The sequence below is a fragment of the Agrilus planipennis genome, unplaced genomic scaffold (genome assembly GCF_000699045.2).
Source record: "Agrilus planipennis isolate EAB-ADULT unplaced genomic scaffold, Apla_2.0 scaffold180, whole genome shotgun sequence".
Taxonomy (NCBI): Eukaryota; Metazoa; Arthropoda; class Insecta; order Coleoptera; family Buprestidae; genus Agrilus; species Agrilus planipennis.
The window spans coordinates 424,179-439,952 of record NW_020442427.1 but is presented as its reverse complement, the minus strand read 5'-3'; the positions used below and the strand labels follow the sequence as shown (position 1 = coordinate 439,952).

The 15,774-nt window shown below is 35.8% G+C and overlaps 1 protein-coding gene across 1 annotated transcript; it reads right to left on the bottom strand.

The window, feature by feature from the left end:
* Window positions 1-787: 787 nt before the first annotated feature.
* LOC108740571 (probable ATP-dependent RNA helicase CG8611) lies at window positions 788-13,889 on the bottom strand. The gene is made up of 9 exons (XM_018474931.2): window positions 13,760-13,889; window positions 13,113-13,691; window positions 12,843-13,013; window positions 8,540-8,760; window positions 7,571-8,237; window positions 5,019-5,209; window positions 4,647-4,795; window positions 2,847-3,045; window positions 788-996 (listed from the first exon to the last, which is right to left on the bottom strand). The coding sequence occupies exons 1-9, from the start codon at window positions 13,787-13,789 to the stop codon at window positions 861-863; spliced, it is 2,343 nt and encodes a 780-aa protein (XP_018330433.1). The 5' UTR covers window positions 13,790-13,889; the 3' UTR covers window positions 788-860.
* Between the last annotated feature and the right edge of the window lie 1,885 nt (window positions 13,890-15,774).

The window sequence follows — 15,774 nt, the reverse complement described above, 5'->3', positions numbered from 1 at the left end:
AATTCCTTGATTAAAGAATCAATCACAGAAACAAATTCTTCAATAACTTGATCTTAGTCTGGTTTCTCATGTATTTCTAAATTGTTGTTAGATTTTTTCAAATTTGGAAATAACTTGTAGATTCTTGTGATGACGTCGTTCTTGAAAACTGGCAGTTTAGCTTCAAAAGCGCGAATGACATCTCTATGCCTTGAAGCTTCACAGTTGCTTCAGCTTCAGGGTTGCTCGTCATAGAATCTCTACTTCAGACTTTTTTTCGTAGTGCATAATGAAATTTGTGATTTAAATTAGTGTCGTGCCTAAAATATTGTGTCGCGTGCCAGTAATGGCACGCGTGCCATTGGTTCGCCATCCCTGGTCTAGACCATTGCTTAGCATTCGGGAGGACGCCGGTTCGATTCCGGGTCCGTCCGTCTGCCTTGGTCCAAGTTTTTCTGTGGTTTCCTTGGATTACTGAGGCAAATGCTAGAGCAGTAATATTCCACAGATAATCTTTCATTCTCTTCTGTCTTCATTTCGTCCGTCTCAAATTTCTCACCCGAACCACCACCCACCCATTCCCACGATTCTTGAAAGCAGGCTGAAGAAGGCCTTCTGTCCTGTCCTACCTTCCGGCATAGTCCGGAGGGACTGCCCGCCCACCAGCTTTACTGGTTGGTGGGAATGAAACACCCAAAAGTTTTTTTTATCCTACCTTTCTAATACCTTTTATTCTCAAAATAAAATATTGATTTAAATAAACAATTTATGGCTTGGGATAGATAAATAAAAGCACGTTATTAAAAGGAATAATAACTTTAATTACCATTAATTAATAAAAACATCAATATAATTAATCATAAAATGACAAAACATTCGAATTAGGTTTGCTTTATCTTCTTCTTCTTGAGGGGCTCAAGACCACTTCCAAATTCAGAGGTTGATAAACCGAAATTCCTCTTTTTGGAATTCTCATTTTTATGTTTTACTGCTGAGTTGTCGTTATCGTCATCGTCCCTGAAATAACGATAAAAATAAATTTCTTAAACGACCGAAAAATGCTTAGAGAAATACGATCACTTTTACATCAAAATTGAGATATTTTTTTTTAAAGTAAAGCGTGACGCCATTACCAATGGAGATAGCTTCAATCGAGAAGAAAGAAATCTCTGACCAGTCAACACACGTATACAACATTCATGTAGTGTAATTAATGAAAGTTAATGATTAATCGCTTCACAGTCCTGAATAAAAACCTATTCCACTCGCAATAGATTTATTACTTTTTTCATTTTTATAGGTGCTTTATTACGCTACGTCAGTCGCTCTCAGTTACGTTTTAAATTCCGATAATGATACTGTATCATAAGCGAAATTAGCCGAAGCTGTCAGTAATTGTTTCGTAAAAAAAGGCAAACGTGTCCGTTGCTATTAAATATGTAAGCAGTATGAAGACGTAGCTAGTAAGGAAGGGAAAGTACGACAAGGAGGCATGGCGCAAGTTTGAACGGGTTAGCTTAGTTTAGGTTAGGTTAGGTTAGCTTAGATTGCGCTGGATTGACTTGGGTTGGATTGTATTATGTTTTATCATGTTAGATTGGTTTATTAAGGAAGGGAAAGTACGAAAAGGTGGCATGGCGCAAGTTTGGCCTGGTTAGGTTCGGTTAGGTTAGGTTAGGTTAGGTTAGGTTAGGTTAGGTTAGGTTAGGTTAGGTTAGGTTAGGTGAGGTTAGCTTAGATTGCGCTGGATTGACTTGGGTTGGATTGTATTATGTTTTATCATGTTAGATTGGTTTATTAAGGAAGGGAAAATACGGCAAGGTGGCATGGCGCATGTTTGAATGGGTTAGGTTAGGTTACTGTGCAATAATGCTTATACCTGAACGAGAGGTGTAGTTTGAATTAAACCATTTACTTGAAACATGTGGTGAGATCACCGCTTATGTCTTTTACTCGGCAAAATATGGCGATGAGCGGCCATATTGATTTAGTCGCCATAAGTGGTGATTGAATAATTACATTCGGTTTTATTTAAGTATTGACAACAAAGTCATTCAAAAAATACAAAGATAAGTAATTATGAAGACAATCAGTAGCATGTGAGACGACTACAATGGCAACAATGTGACTAAAGTGCACCTCTGTGTATATTTTAATTGTCAAATGAGTGAAGAGTTGTCGATGGGTGGTACACATAAAGAGTGCAGTTGTTTGGTAGATACGCATATTAGTAGGATCGAATACAATGCGTTGCAACGGCAACTAGATCCGCAAATTGCCCGTGAAAAATGAGCCGAACAAAAGTTTTAAATAAACATAAAGTGTATCTAACCGCTGGCATTATTTATGTGTTTAGTTTCTTTGTGGGGCTGCCATGCGGAGGTTGCGGGACAGCGCATTAGCCGAATCGATTTTGGTGCGATCCGCTTTAACGTGATAATAACTGAACATTAATCAAAGCTGTCGTTGATTCCGTTCGTTTCCCTACCATTCGTTCTTCTTATTTTCTGACGGCACAAGAATGACTTTAACAGTCTTTAATAACTTCGAGCTTATTTTAATTATCATTTAATAATCGTTTCCTTTATTATAGCACTGGGTTTTTCAGCGCGCCAGAAGACACCGATAGGAGGAAAGAAGCTTGGAATCGTTTTTTCTCATGGCTTTGTATACAGCGATTTCACAATTTATTATCACTCATAAAAAAGATAGAAGGTGTCTATATATTCAACACCTTTCTCGAAAGCAATGAGAAAAAATGATTATTTTCATTCATTTCACAGTCACAAAACCAAATGTAAGTGCGGATTTACGTTTGAACCAGCTTAACATTAAATGAAATGAATTTCTAGATATCAAAACCTTACTTGTGTATGTCCAGTTTGGGATTGAGCTTGGAGACTTCCAAATGACTCACTTGTCCTCTCACGACTTTTGCAATGTGCGAAGGCGGATCGCGGATTGCGAAACTCGAAGCGTAGTGACCTAAATTGGCACTTTTAAAATTAAAAATGGAACGCATTTTTGTCGGATAACTGTTATAAAACCTCGACCATGACGAATATGCTGAAAAAATATTATTTACGTTTTTTTTCTAGTATGCAAGGGAAGAAAAAGTAGGGAAAGAGCGAATATAAAGATAGGAGACGAAAAATTAGAAGAAGTGGATGATTTTAGATACCTAGGAAGTCAGATAAGTCAGGATGGAAGGAGAAGTAGAGATATAAAGCAGAGGATAGCGCAGGGTCGTGTCGTCTTTAATAAAAAGAAGTCACTTCTATGCTCGCGAACGGTTAATTTAGAAATTCGAAAATGGTTGTTAAAGGTGTATGTTTGGAGCACGGCGTTGTACGGGTGCGAAACATGGACAGTGGGCGCGGCGGAAAAGAAAAGGTTAGAAGCGTTCGAAATGTGGTGTTATAGGCGGATGATGAGGATATCGTGGGTAGAAAAGGTTAGAAATGAAGTATTGGAACGAATAGAACAGAGGACTCTATGGAAGTCAATAAAAAATAGGAGAGATAGGTTGGTAGGACAGCTTCTCAGACATGAAGGTCTGGTCAGAGACATATTAGAGGCAGGAACAGGAATAAAGAGGGGTAGAGGTAGACCTATATTAGATTACTGTTCGCAAATAGTTAAGGATGTGGGCTGTTCTAGTTTTAGAGAAATGCGAAGTTTAGCTCAGGATAGGAAAGAGTGGAGGTACGTGTCCAACCAGTCTTAGGACTGACGACCTTATGATGATGATTTGATACAATACAGAATAAATTTTGAACTTAATATCAAAATTAACCTAATATTAATTGTACTTCATATTTTTTGTTTATCGTAAAGGAGAAAACGACATAGTAATCTTTACCAAAGTAGAAAGAAATAAAAACGTAAAAGAAGAATGTTTTTTTAAATATGAAGGAGTTAGGTTTTGGTTACCTACGTCTTCAACATCAATAAGAATTGATTGTACTAAAATGTCATAAAGTGTTTTGGAAATGATGGTGGAATTAGACAAAACTGTTTTGAAAACTATAAAGGGGTTGAGTAAGACCATTTTTAACCTTCAGTTCTTATTTTGGAGATTTAGGGTAAACGCTTCTGATTAGTTTCTTTGGTGATTTCGAAAAATCAAAAGGAAAAATCACTTCAAAATAAGAAAAAAAGAATGGATGTTATGGAAGTTCTAAAGAGTTACAAAAAGGTTACATCGGAGGAATTCCCGATTTTTAATTTTGATTTTAAGTGGCTCCTTTAAGCGACTCCGATGTTTATATAGCCTTTGATAAATAAATAAAGTCCTTTTCATCGAAACCACATACAAAACTGAGTTTAGACTCATAATGGCGCTATAAAGGTCGTAACCGGTCGACCACGACCGACATCTCCGTCCCTATCCTGACAACCCGAAGTGGTTTTCTATGTCCACCATCTCTAAAACCATAAGCCAACATCTACGTATTACGCTGTTAGTATGGATTCTCCTTAATTACATAATCTGATAAGTCATGTCAGGTGAAAGGCGATCAAAATGAAAGTTTTAATAAATAATTAATACTAAAGAGAGCAATTGATTAACCCACTTTGCTCCCAAAATAATAATGTTCCAATTTAGATGTCAAAAAAAGTATCAAACGAACGTTATGCTAGTCAACCCAAGCTAATCCACTTACCGAAACAAGCCTGTTTGTATAATTCTCTATCTTTATTGACTGCTGTTTCAAATCTTCTTTGCAACGCTATCCCTGCTTGACCTATGTTAGGTTCATCCATCAATGTACACAAATTATGCAAATAAAAGTCAACATCTCGCTTTTTCACGCTGAAAAGAAATTAATGTAATTGTTTTTCGCATATAGTGTTAAGATAAATGATCAATTTTGTGAAAGATCAGAATGTACTTTCAAAGTCGAAACAATCAAATTCGAAAGAAGATAATTGATGAGATTAAAACTGAAAGTGCATTATGATCTACCTTGAGTAGACAAAAAGCGATATTGTGAGCAATGAAAAACGATTTTACAATTGCAAAATGCTTCACTTACAAGACCTTGTGCTCCTGTAGCCTTTTTATATAATCTTCTTCTTCTGGTGTTAAAAATATAATTGCACCCCCTGACTTTCCAGCTCTACCCGTTCTTCCAACTCTATGGACATAATCATCATCTGTTTGGGGTCCATTGTACTGTATAACATAGTCAGCTGTTGGAACATCCAAGCCTCTTGCAGCAACATCCTATTTTAATTGACACAAAGATTTAGATAGACGGCACCAGAATTTAACCTAGCCCAGAATTAATTATGCTTGTTCTTATTGATATCACAGCAGATTATAAGAATTAAGAGAATCAAACAAAAGTTTAGGAAATCATAAAAAAGGTCGTTTGGGGATCGAAGAAATTAACTCATACCATGCAACTTCCCCAAGTGTTTGAAAAGATAATACTAGGGTCAATTGAAAAGTCCCCGGCCTGACACATAGATGGCGGCACCAGAACTAAATCCATATGATTTTCAGTTAGTCCTAACCTTCAAAAGACGCGTCTATAAATTTGACGGCTGTCGGATCATTAGTTTGTGAATTATAGCATTTTTAGCGAAGCAACTTTTGTTATTGTGAAAAAATGATAAAATATTGCTATTTGAAGGGAAAAAATACAGTTGAAGCAAAAACTTGGCTTGATAACGAATTTCCGGACACTGCCCCAGGAAAATCAACCATCAAGGATTGGTATGCTAAGTTTAGACGTGGTGAAATGAGCACCGAAGACGGTGAACGCAGTGGACGCCCAAAAGAGGCTGTTACGGACGAAAACATTAAAAAAAATCAACAAAATGATTTTGAATGACTGTAAATTGAAATTGAATGAAATAGCAGACACTCTACAGATATCAACGGAACGTATACATCACATCATTCACGAATATTTGGGTATGAGAAAGCTCTGTGCAAAGTGGGTGCCGCGCGAGCTCACTTTTGACCAAAAACAACGACGAGTTGATGATTCAGAGCAGTGTTTGAAGATGATCACGCGTAATAAACCCGAGTTTTTGCGTCGATATGTGACAATGGATGAAACATGGCTCCATCATTTCACTCCGAAGTCCAATCGACAGTCATCGGAGTGGACTGCACACGATGAACCCGCTCCAAAGCGTGCAAAAACGCAACAGTCGGCTGGCAAGGTTATGGCGTCTGTATTTTGGGATGCGCGTGGAATAATTTTCATTGACTACCTTGAAAAAGGAAGGACCATCAACAGCGACTATTACATAGCGTTATTGGACCGTTTGAAGGACGAAATCGCCGAGAAACGACCGCATTTGCAGAAAAAGAAAGTCCTGCTTCACCAAGACAATGCACCGTCTCACAAGTCAGTGAAAACGATGGCAAAAATTCATGAATTGGGCTTCGAATTGCTTCCGCATCCACCGTATTCTCCAGATCTGGCCCCCAGCGACTACTTCCTGTTCTCAGATCTCAAAAGAATGCTCGTTGGGAAAAAATTTTCGTCGAATGAAGAGGTGATCGCCGAAACTGAGGCCTATTTTGAAGCAAAGGACAAATCGTACTACAAAAATGGTATCGAAAAGTTGGAGGATCGCTATAATCAGTGTATCACCCTTGAAGGGAATTATGTTGAATAAAAAAAACGAATTTTGCAGAAAAAATGTGTTTTACTATTTTAGGCCGGGGACTTTTCAATTGACCTGTTATGTACCTAATACCATTCTAACCTTAACATTTCTACATAGGTCGAACAAATTGGTTTATTTAGATAATTTGGTGGTTCCAAATTTGATTTTTTCCACAGCAGGGTACTGAAACCATCAGGCAAACAATACTCACTTATTTTCAATAACCATTAACATGTATGTGAGGCTGTTAATAAGAAAAAAAAGGAACCGAATGATTTAACGAACATATGAATTGGTGTGTGTCTGTAAAAACGCGTTTGATTATTATAATTCGTTGAAGAAACCGATGATGGTAGCAGTGTGTGGATGCATTCCAATGGCAAACAAAATGCTATGACTGCGCGGAATTTCGATAAAGAGAATCATTCCGGGAGCAGCTGCAACAATTACGAGTAACAACAGTTTTTAATTCAAGAAGCAAAAGGTGCCGGCGTTTGGACAAAAGCAACAGTTATCTACGTGTAATATAGTTGATGGACGAATTCTTTAGAAAAAAGGCCGCTCTCATCAACAACGTCCATACGGGGGGCGCTTCCGAATGATGATAACATTTTTTAGTGAACGATTCGAAGATTCACAGGTCTACAAATAAAACGATGTTTGATGCTGCACAAATAAAAAATAATTTGATATCCTGAATCGAAGTTTAACCTCAGAATTTCGCCATTACGTTAGAATATTGAGGTATCCATATCATACCCGAAATTGTTGAAAGATTCAGTTTAGTTTTCAGAGAATTTAATGGACAAAGACTAATAAGATTACCGTAAAGAATAAACCTTATCCTTTAAGATTCTGTTTCCATCAGTAAAACATCATGTCTTAAGTGAATGCCGGTTTCATGATCCATTAAATCCATTGAGCCTCATACCTAAAATTCTATTGAAAGAAAACTTACCGTACAAAACAAAATGCCTTTCTGTGCTTTTCTAAACGAAATGAAAATTTCTTTCCTCATCTTTTGATCCATGGACCCGTGCAATTTGAAGAATTCCGTATCCAACACGTCTTCTTCTTCATTACTACTATTTTCACTTTCACTTTCACCTTCAGTAAACACTACTTTATCACGTTTTCGTACACCACGATTTTTAGGGAGATACAGGAAATATTTACTAAACAATTCGTAATGGAAGTCTACCATTTGACTGCTGGCCATAAATACAAAAATCTTCGAACTGCCCTGTTCATATTTAGTCAAAATGAGGGCAGCCAAAGCAATCAGCTTCTGCTTCACTTCAACCACAACGTATTCTTGCTTTACAGTATTTGGGATAATTAAATTTTCCGGATTAAATGTACTTTTAGCGTTTTCATCTAACGCGTCAACAAATACATGATCTTTCATTGTGAATTCGGCCAACTCTGTAACCGCTTTTGTAAGCGTTGCAGATAATAGGATCGTTTGTCTTGCGTTACTATTTGTATCTCTTAACGGCATTCCGTCAATAAACTTTTCGACTTGTTTGTCTTCATTTTCGATTTGAGGTTTTTGTTGATTTCTTAATAATTTCAAAGGGTCGTATTCCGCATTGCGTTTTGCCTTATCTAACTCCTCTACCAACCTATAAGAAAAAAAAAGACCTATTCAACGCCATAAGAGAAAATTAAAACTAACAAGGAATACTAGTGGGAAGTAAAATATCTGCAGATGACATTATACTGCCAGATACTTGACATTAAATAAACTTATTGAAAGTACATGATGTTCTGAAGAGAACTAATTTTAAAATTGCGATTCACACGTGATGATTTTGATAAATTGGTGATCAAGAAGTACGGAAAATAAACGACCTATAAGATTGATCGTGAGTTTGACGATTTATTTAGCATACTTCCTGGTGCTTAGGACATTGTGGCTACTTACTTGACGATGTCCTTTCGGAAACCCATTTCCATTAATCTGTCGGCTTCGTCAATTACAAGACACCGAATATTATTCATTTTAAGGGCAGAAGTGTGCACTATATGATCCAATAATCTCCCTGGTGTGCCTATTAAAATGTGTATCCCCTTTCTCAGTCTTTCTTTTTCTGCTTTTCTCTTTTCACCGCCACACAAGAGCCCTGTTACTACCCATTGGAAAGTCTAGAAGGAAGTATTCACCGTTTTTATTGTCACGGATAAATTTGAATTTACGTGAACTGTTACAACCATGAAATATGATAGAAAATGAGGATGATACCCTACCTATTGAATCGCATTTTAGCTTCAGAGAAATTATGAGTGAGAAATCAGAATTTTTATTAATGAAGACACATTTTTTTTTTAAGAAAAGGATAAACTGAGGAAGAGGAAGAACCACGCGTAGAGAATGTTTTTGGAAATGCATTTAGGTACCTATTCACGCACGTTATGTGTTTTATTTATTGCAAAACTTGATAAGATGACATTATTTCGAGTTTCTGTCATTGCACGTATAGGGTAATTAAACCGAAGTTGCTGAAGGGCTCCAGAACAGTGTCGAATGTGTGCCCGAAAAGACCGAAATTAAAAATGCTACATTTAAAGTAAAAAAATTATTCGGTTTAATGTTTTGAAGCACCAGAAATTGTGGTTACTAAAGAAATCAAATTTTATTAATTGCCATATACAGAAAGAGACAAGTGGAGGCAATATATTCAGTTGTATTGATGATAACACAACCAAATGTATAAATCTTACATTTAGACAATTGATTTTGACATGGACGCACTAAATTCATTTACATCACTTGCCTTTCTGACGAATATTACGAAAAAAATCATTTTAATGCATTAAGAATTCAAAAAATTAAAGACAGACTTGTTTTAATATCATTTGATTTAAACACTGTATCAAAATGTGACAGTAATGTAAAATATCACTTACCTTTCTGAAGAGTATTAGGAAAAAATCATTTTTATTTATTAGGGATTCAAAAAATAAACTTGTTTTAATATCATTTGTATCAAAAACTGTATCAAAACGTAAAATAAACACAACACGTAAGTATTATATACTGTAAGTAAAAACATAACTTGTTTATCATTAAAATATGCAACAAATAACAAAAAAAAAAATACGAATATTAGGTAAATTGTAGTAACACATTTATGAGGTAGTCTACGAAAAAAATACCAGAAGATGGATGCTACTGAGCTGGCGAACGAGGATTCCCATTCCCCGGCTACCGCCATAACCACTACCTGGGCTTCCGCCATTACCTTCCCATGCCCATTTAGTGAAAACTCTGGCGCAGTACAGTCAAAGAGGCATCGTCAATCGTTGCCTTTGCCGAAAATATATCTTGGATCGTTCGTACCGATGCAGTGGTCAGCTGGATTCGATACGAGTCGATTGCACATGCAAACTCTGGCGAGTAATCTGGATAGGATTCAACTTTTGAGGGAGCAAGGTGTGATGACTGGGCTAAGGTACTCTTGGGAAACATTTTTATCACATAAGTCCCAAGCCTACCCAGTACCGCTTCGTAATCGGCGTCATTGTAATTGGGCTTTGTCATTCCAGTTAGATAAGAGGCTCTAGTGTGGTAATGCGACGGGTTGGAATGTATGAGTTTCCTGAGCTCTGCCAGAGGTAGGAAGTCCTTAGGAGATGGGCATACTTTCAATAGAGAAGACCTAATCAAACGTTTTGCAGCGTCATAAGCAATGACCAACCTATGTGTACCAGCTGGGAGGGAAGTAAACCGACACACGACATCACTCGATAACGATAGGTTATTGGATGAATGTATAATTGGGTCATCTACATTCCGAAGCCCCTGAATCCCAGCCAGTCGGAGTATGTTGATAGTACTAACCCAGCGCCCAAAGTAAGTGTCTGATCTCTCCCCGTGCCCTGCTTAATAGTCAAGTTCATAGCTTTCAGTAAGTACCCTTGAGCAGAACCCTGTCCGGTGTGATGACTTCCTTCCCAAAAGTTTACCTTAGTCGCAATTGTAAGCGTCAGTGCTCGGCGGAGAGATTCTATGGAGTAATGCACGTTTGCTGGGGCTACGGTTATCGATGAATCTGGTACTTCTCGAGCAATCCAATCTCCATCAGGTACAGTTCCAATAGTCCGGCATAGACTTGCTGCCACACAAGCAATTGCTCCAGAGATGTAAATGGACTTAGCCTCCTCACTCACGGAAGAAAATCGTTGCAAGGCCCAGGCTCCTGTATATCCTGCGGCCACGACTAATACGTGATTAGTAAGAATTGGTAGCTTATCCAAATCAGAGAAATCCTCCCCTACTGCTAGTCCAGCTTCACAAACGCCAGTAATTAGGTTTATTTCAAGAGATCCATCCTATAAAGCCATACCAAGGAAAAGATGAAGGCCTTACTGAATGTAATCACTAATGATCGTACGCTTACATTACATATAACGTCCATACTTAGACCGATCGTCAAAATTTCAACAAGTTCTGGTGGTAAACGTTTGTTGTTGAACAGAAATATTTTTTACGAAATCACGTGATTTGGAAACTTAATTCTTGTGGACGTTGAACATACTTCTCAATGCATTTTAAGCGACAAACGCCACAACCTGACACTTGCACATTCACAACAGTTGCTGATTATTCAATTTTTGCTCCAATACTTATGAACACTTGTAGTCTTAGAAACATAGTAAAGTTACTATGTAATAAAAACGTACGGTCACTATTTTGATAGAGAAGCTATTGAAATTTCTCCAGGTTTTATAAAATCAGAATTTGGTTTGTGAGGCCATAATCCTCATAAATGAACATTTATTTATATTTCGTTTGAGTTAGGATTCAAATAAGTACGTATTTGAATTTGAATTTAAATTCTGTCTTCGGAACAGGTGACGTTGTATAATTAATGTAAAATGGTAGTTTAGTTTTACAACATTAAACGAGTATTGTTAATGTTCTTAGTTTTTCTTTTAATCAACCACATAGGTGGTCTAAATTCAAAATGTCCCATAGTTTGAACAATCAAAAAAAGGACATTGCAGTGCGTGAAACTTCTCAGTTGGATTTCGATATTTTTAAACGTGTTAAAAATGGCCGCGAGACAATATCATTTATATGATTACAAAAACTTACTGTAGAATCATCAACTAGGTACACCTTGGTCAGACTACCTGTCAGCTTCTAAAATCTACTTATCGTCAATTTTATAATGAAAAATTAATTTGTTTCTGTATCTTGCCTACGTTTAAGTTCATATTATTGAGAAGCATGTCAGATTGTGATTAACTCTGTGAAACTTGCATTAAGTGGTTTTAGATTAGCCTATTCAATGATAGTATCCAGAGAAAGCATGACAGGGATGTTAATCACAGCAAATAATTTTAGTTCGTCAGCTAAGAGGCAAATGTGAAAAATACTCCATTATAATACAATCGACAAAAAACTAAAAACAATAGAGGACCAACGGTAGAACCCTGTGGAACACTCGATGTCGCTGTGTACGAACTAGATTTACAATTTTTGACACTCACTACTACGTCTTTATCATTTAAATAAGCCTACAGTAAACGTGACAAATAATGTAACTGTTGTTCAAGAAAGAGCTCTGCTTGAAGTTACATCAGGAAAAAATGATGATAAATCATTTTGAACTGGCAATGCCTCAAGCTTAGCAAGAAGCAATCGATGATCAATTATATCAAAAGCTTTTTCGAAATTCAAGTAAATAGTATCTACTGGACTATAATTTGCAACTCCAAAAACAAAATCATTAAATATGAGCAAATTCAACGGAGTGGATATACACTTTCAAGAATCATGCTCTGGTAATGTTGACTGGTTCATCCTATATATCTTAGTGATAAATTTATTAAGTCTTTCTCCCTCTATTTTTACAAATAGGGGCAATAAAAGAACTTTTTAAGACATTTGGTATGCAGCCGTGTGTTAAAAGAATTATTTAGTAACATTGATAATGGAGCCACTAGAGTTTTTGAACTTTTAAGAAAATTGACTACAATTAAATGGGGACCAATTAATTTTAAAACCTCAACAAAATGAATAGCAAAAGAACTATCGATCAATATCAGAAATAAAGATGAGGATGGACGAGGGAATGCAAATAGATTTAACAAACCTTCATTATACTTAATGAATAGGGAAAATAAATAAATGTAAAATAAAATTGCCTTAGGATGCACTGTATGTGGTATGTGCTTTTGTTAGTAAAAAGTAAAAATAAATAAAGAAAAAGTATGCTTACATTTATCTTTCCAAATAATTCGTGAGTCTGGAGGGCAAGTTCCCTTGTTGGAACTACAACAAGGGCCTGAACTCCATTTGATCTATTTAGTTTAGGCACAATTCCACGTAAGCTATCAACTATTGGAACAGCATAGGCTAATGTCTTTCCTGACCCCGTTTGGGATCGAATCTGTAACAAAGACATGTATTTAAGTTCACTTAAAAATGCATTTTAATAGAGGGGGTGTTTAAATACTACAATAAACTAAGAATTAATTAAGATACTTACCAATACATCTTTTCCTGATGTAACTACAGGCAGTGCTCTTTCTTGAACAACAGTAACATTATTAAAACCGTTTTTGTCTAAATTTGAAACTAGATGTTGGTGAATATCTAAATCACTGAACTTTTTTCCTGAAGACGTAAATACTTTTTCAGAAACCGAATTCTTTGAATTCTCAACAACACTTTTACTCTTGTTCGAAATTTTCTGAGGGTGGGAAACTTTATTAACATTTGCATTAGATTCATCATCACTTTCACTTAACTCAACAATAACGTTCTCTGACTGCGTATTTGACTTGTAACTCTTGGATAAACTTATTTTAGTTGGTTTTTTACTATTTATACGTTTACTTAAGGCACTTGCATTTGATGGTGCAGATTGTTTTGCAACGTGAGACTTTTCTGGTTGCTTCAAAATCTGAATAGCAGGAATGCTTTGCTCAGTTCTCTCTCCCTTGTTATCTGTAACATTCTTTCTTTTTCGAGCTATTGGTGGTTTTGGTTGTTTCTTAGAAGTATCCCAAGAAAATTTAAAGGAAGATACTGAGTTTTTATCACTCGTATTACATGTTTTAGAACCCTAGAAATAAGAAGAAACAAACAGTTAGTCGAAGTTTATGTTTTGATATAAAGCTAATCGAAACTTACCTTAGTTTTAGAATTTTTTATTTTAGTCATTTTAGGTACAAATAATTCTAAAAACTTAGTCTGTAAGTATTTTTTAAGTCTAAAACGATACACAAATTTATAGGTTAAAGATGAGGTTATGTTGCTTGCATTATACGATGTGGTTACAGTCTCTAAAGTGGCTAGATAACCATACTCTGAAGGAGGTAATTAAGAGATACATATGAATTTTACTATTAGCATATATTTTTCGTCATTTCTTGTGAGGAGTAATATAAAGAATGGAATGCCGAAAGATAGTGATTTAAAATACTTTAATTTATAAAAATAAAACAAGGCTTTGAAAATTTTTAAAAATATCAGTAATGGGTTTCTATAAAGTTAAAGTTAAAGCTTTTTCATACTATAGTTATGTTAAACTGGGTTTTTATCTAACCAATACTTTCAGGTGTTGGTTTTAACTTATGTTTTACCTGAATATGTTCACAATCCATAACACATCGTAAATGACGTGTTTCATTTCGTCCACTTTTCTGTCCAGGACTATACTGGAAGGAACGTTATTAAATTTATTTAATGTTATTCAGAAAGCAACTGTTAAATTAATGCGAACATTTTTAATAATCTACAGTAAGCGTTACATATTTTTTTGGTATTATCAAAGGCCAGACGAGATATTTCGAATTTGTTCCTTTTGACTGAGACCGAAATACTGTGCTCTGCTATTCCGTAGTTTGGTAAAACAAATAATACATAAATTATTCATAATCTATTCGGCATTCGCACATCATAAAACGATACCATGCAGTAGAAAAGACTGAAATGGGTAACGCTAAAATCTGACCGGTATGAAAGCAGGATGATGACGGTGGTGGTGGATCGTGGGGGTGTGATAACGGGGCGGCAACGCCGTACAACACGAAAATGCATATAAAAGCGATGTCGTTCCTCTGAAACGCTTTCAGAATTAAAGCTAAATATTCATGGACGCTTCTACTGCAAATCGCGAGCTTTTATATTACTTATACAGTAAAACTGAGCTATAAAAGCTCTCAAAGCTCCTCCAAGCGGAAGCTCGGCAGCCACTCTTTGCCATGTTCTCGGATCTACGAAAGGAGCTAATGTTTATAAATATGTATGTGTAAATGTAAGCTATTAAAAGCGTTCTCACTTTATTCGTGATAAAGCACTTCAGGAAGTCGTTGCTGTCGGAATACTTATATGTTATACGTATTCATATAAAAGGCATGTAGCCAGAAACTTATTTTGGGGAGGGGGTCGGAGTAATTAGGCAGATACTCCATTAAATTAGCTTGTTATATATCGAGGAATGTACACATTTTTGAAATCATATTAATAAATAAGTGAATCGGTGCACGAAAAATCAGAACCTAATGGCGGCTTTTGTCATCAAAAGTGCATATGTTACACAAATTTGTTTTAATGCAATTCCTTGTGGACTTTATACTTATCCTTGGTTTCATGGATGACGTATGATTTTGTAATAGATGAAAAGCTTATTAAAATAACGTTGATGATTATTTCATGCAGTTGATTGACTACTTCGTCGGAGGTCATTTTATTAATCGGTTAAAAATTAAAGTTGAATTGGTCCATACTTATACTTGGAACCCCTTTAAAGAATTCGGACATAGTTAATAAATACCTTAAGACGCCACTTTTAGGAAAATACAATAAGGGTAAGTTATTAAAATTTAGCAATTTTCTTTTGTGTAATCGATTTGTCTTACTTTCGTTGTTGGTTAAGAGGAAACTTAGACTTCTTGTTTCGATTTTTATTAGTTTAACCTTTAACCTTTTAATTTGGAGACAGATACTAGGCTAAATTTCAGATTTCAAGACCCCTTTTGCTTTAATGAAAGATATTTAACGTAAAAACTCAACTTGGTATCTTCTTATTAATATACCAATTCTGCTTTAGAAAATATTAATTCTGAATTTTGCTTAAGAAAATGAAAACATGAAACATGAAATTTCTATTGGAAGTCTAAATATGTAGATATATAGACGCCTAT

Bases quoted from the DNA above. Each gene is read 5' to 3' on its own strand.
- LOC108740571 (XM_018474931.2), bottom strand. From the start codon at position 13,789: ATGACTAAAATAAAAAATTCTAAAACTAAG. The intron at 8,761-12,842 runs GTAAGCATACTT...ACTTCCTTCTAG, and splicing joins AATTATTTGGAAAGATAAAT to ACTTTCCAATGGGTAGTAAC. The intron at 997-2,846 runs GTAAGGTTTTGA...TCGTTATTTCAG, and splicing joins CCCAAACTGGACATACACAA to GGACGATGACGATAACGACA.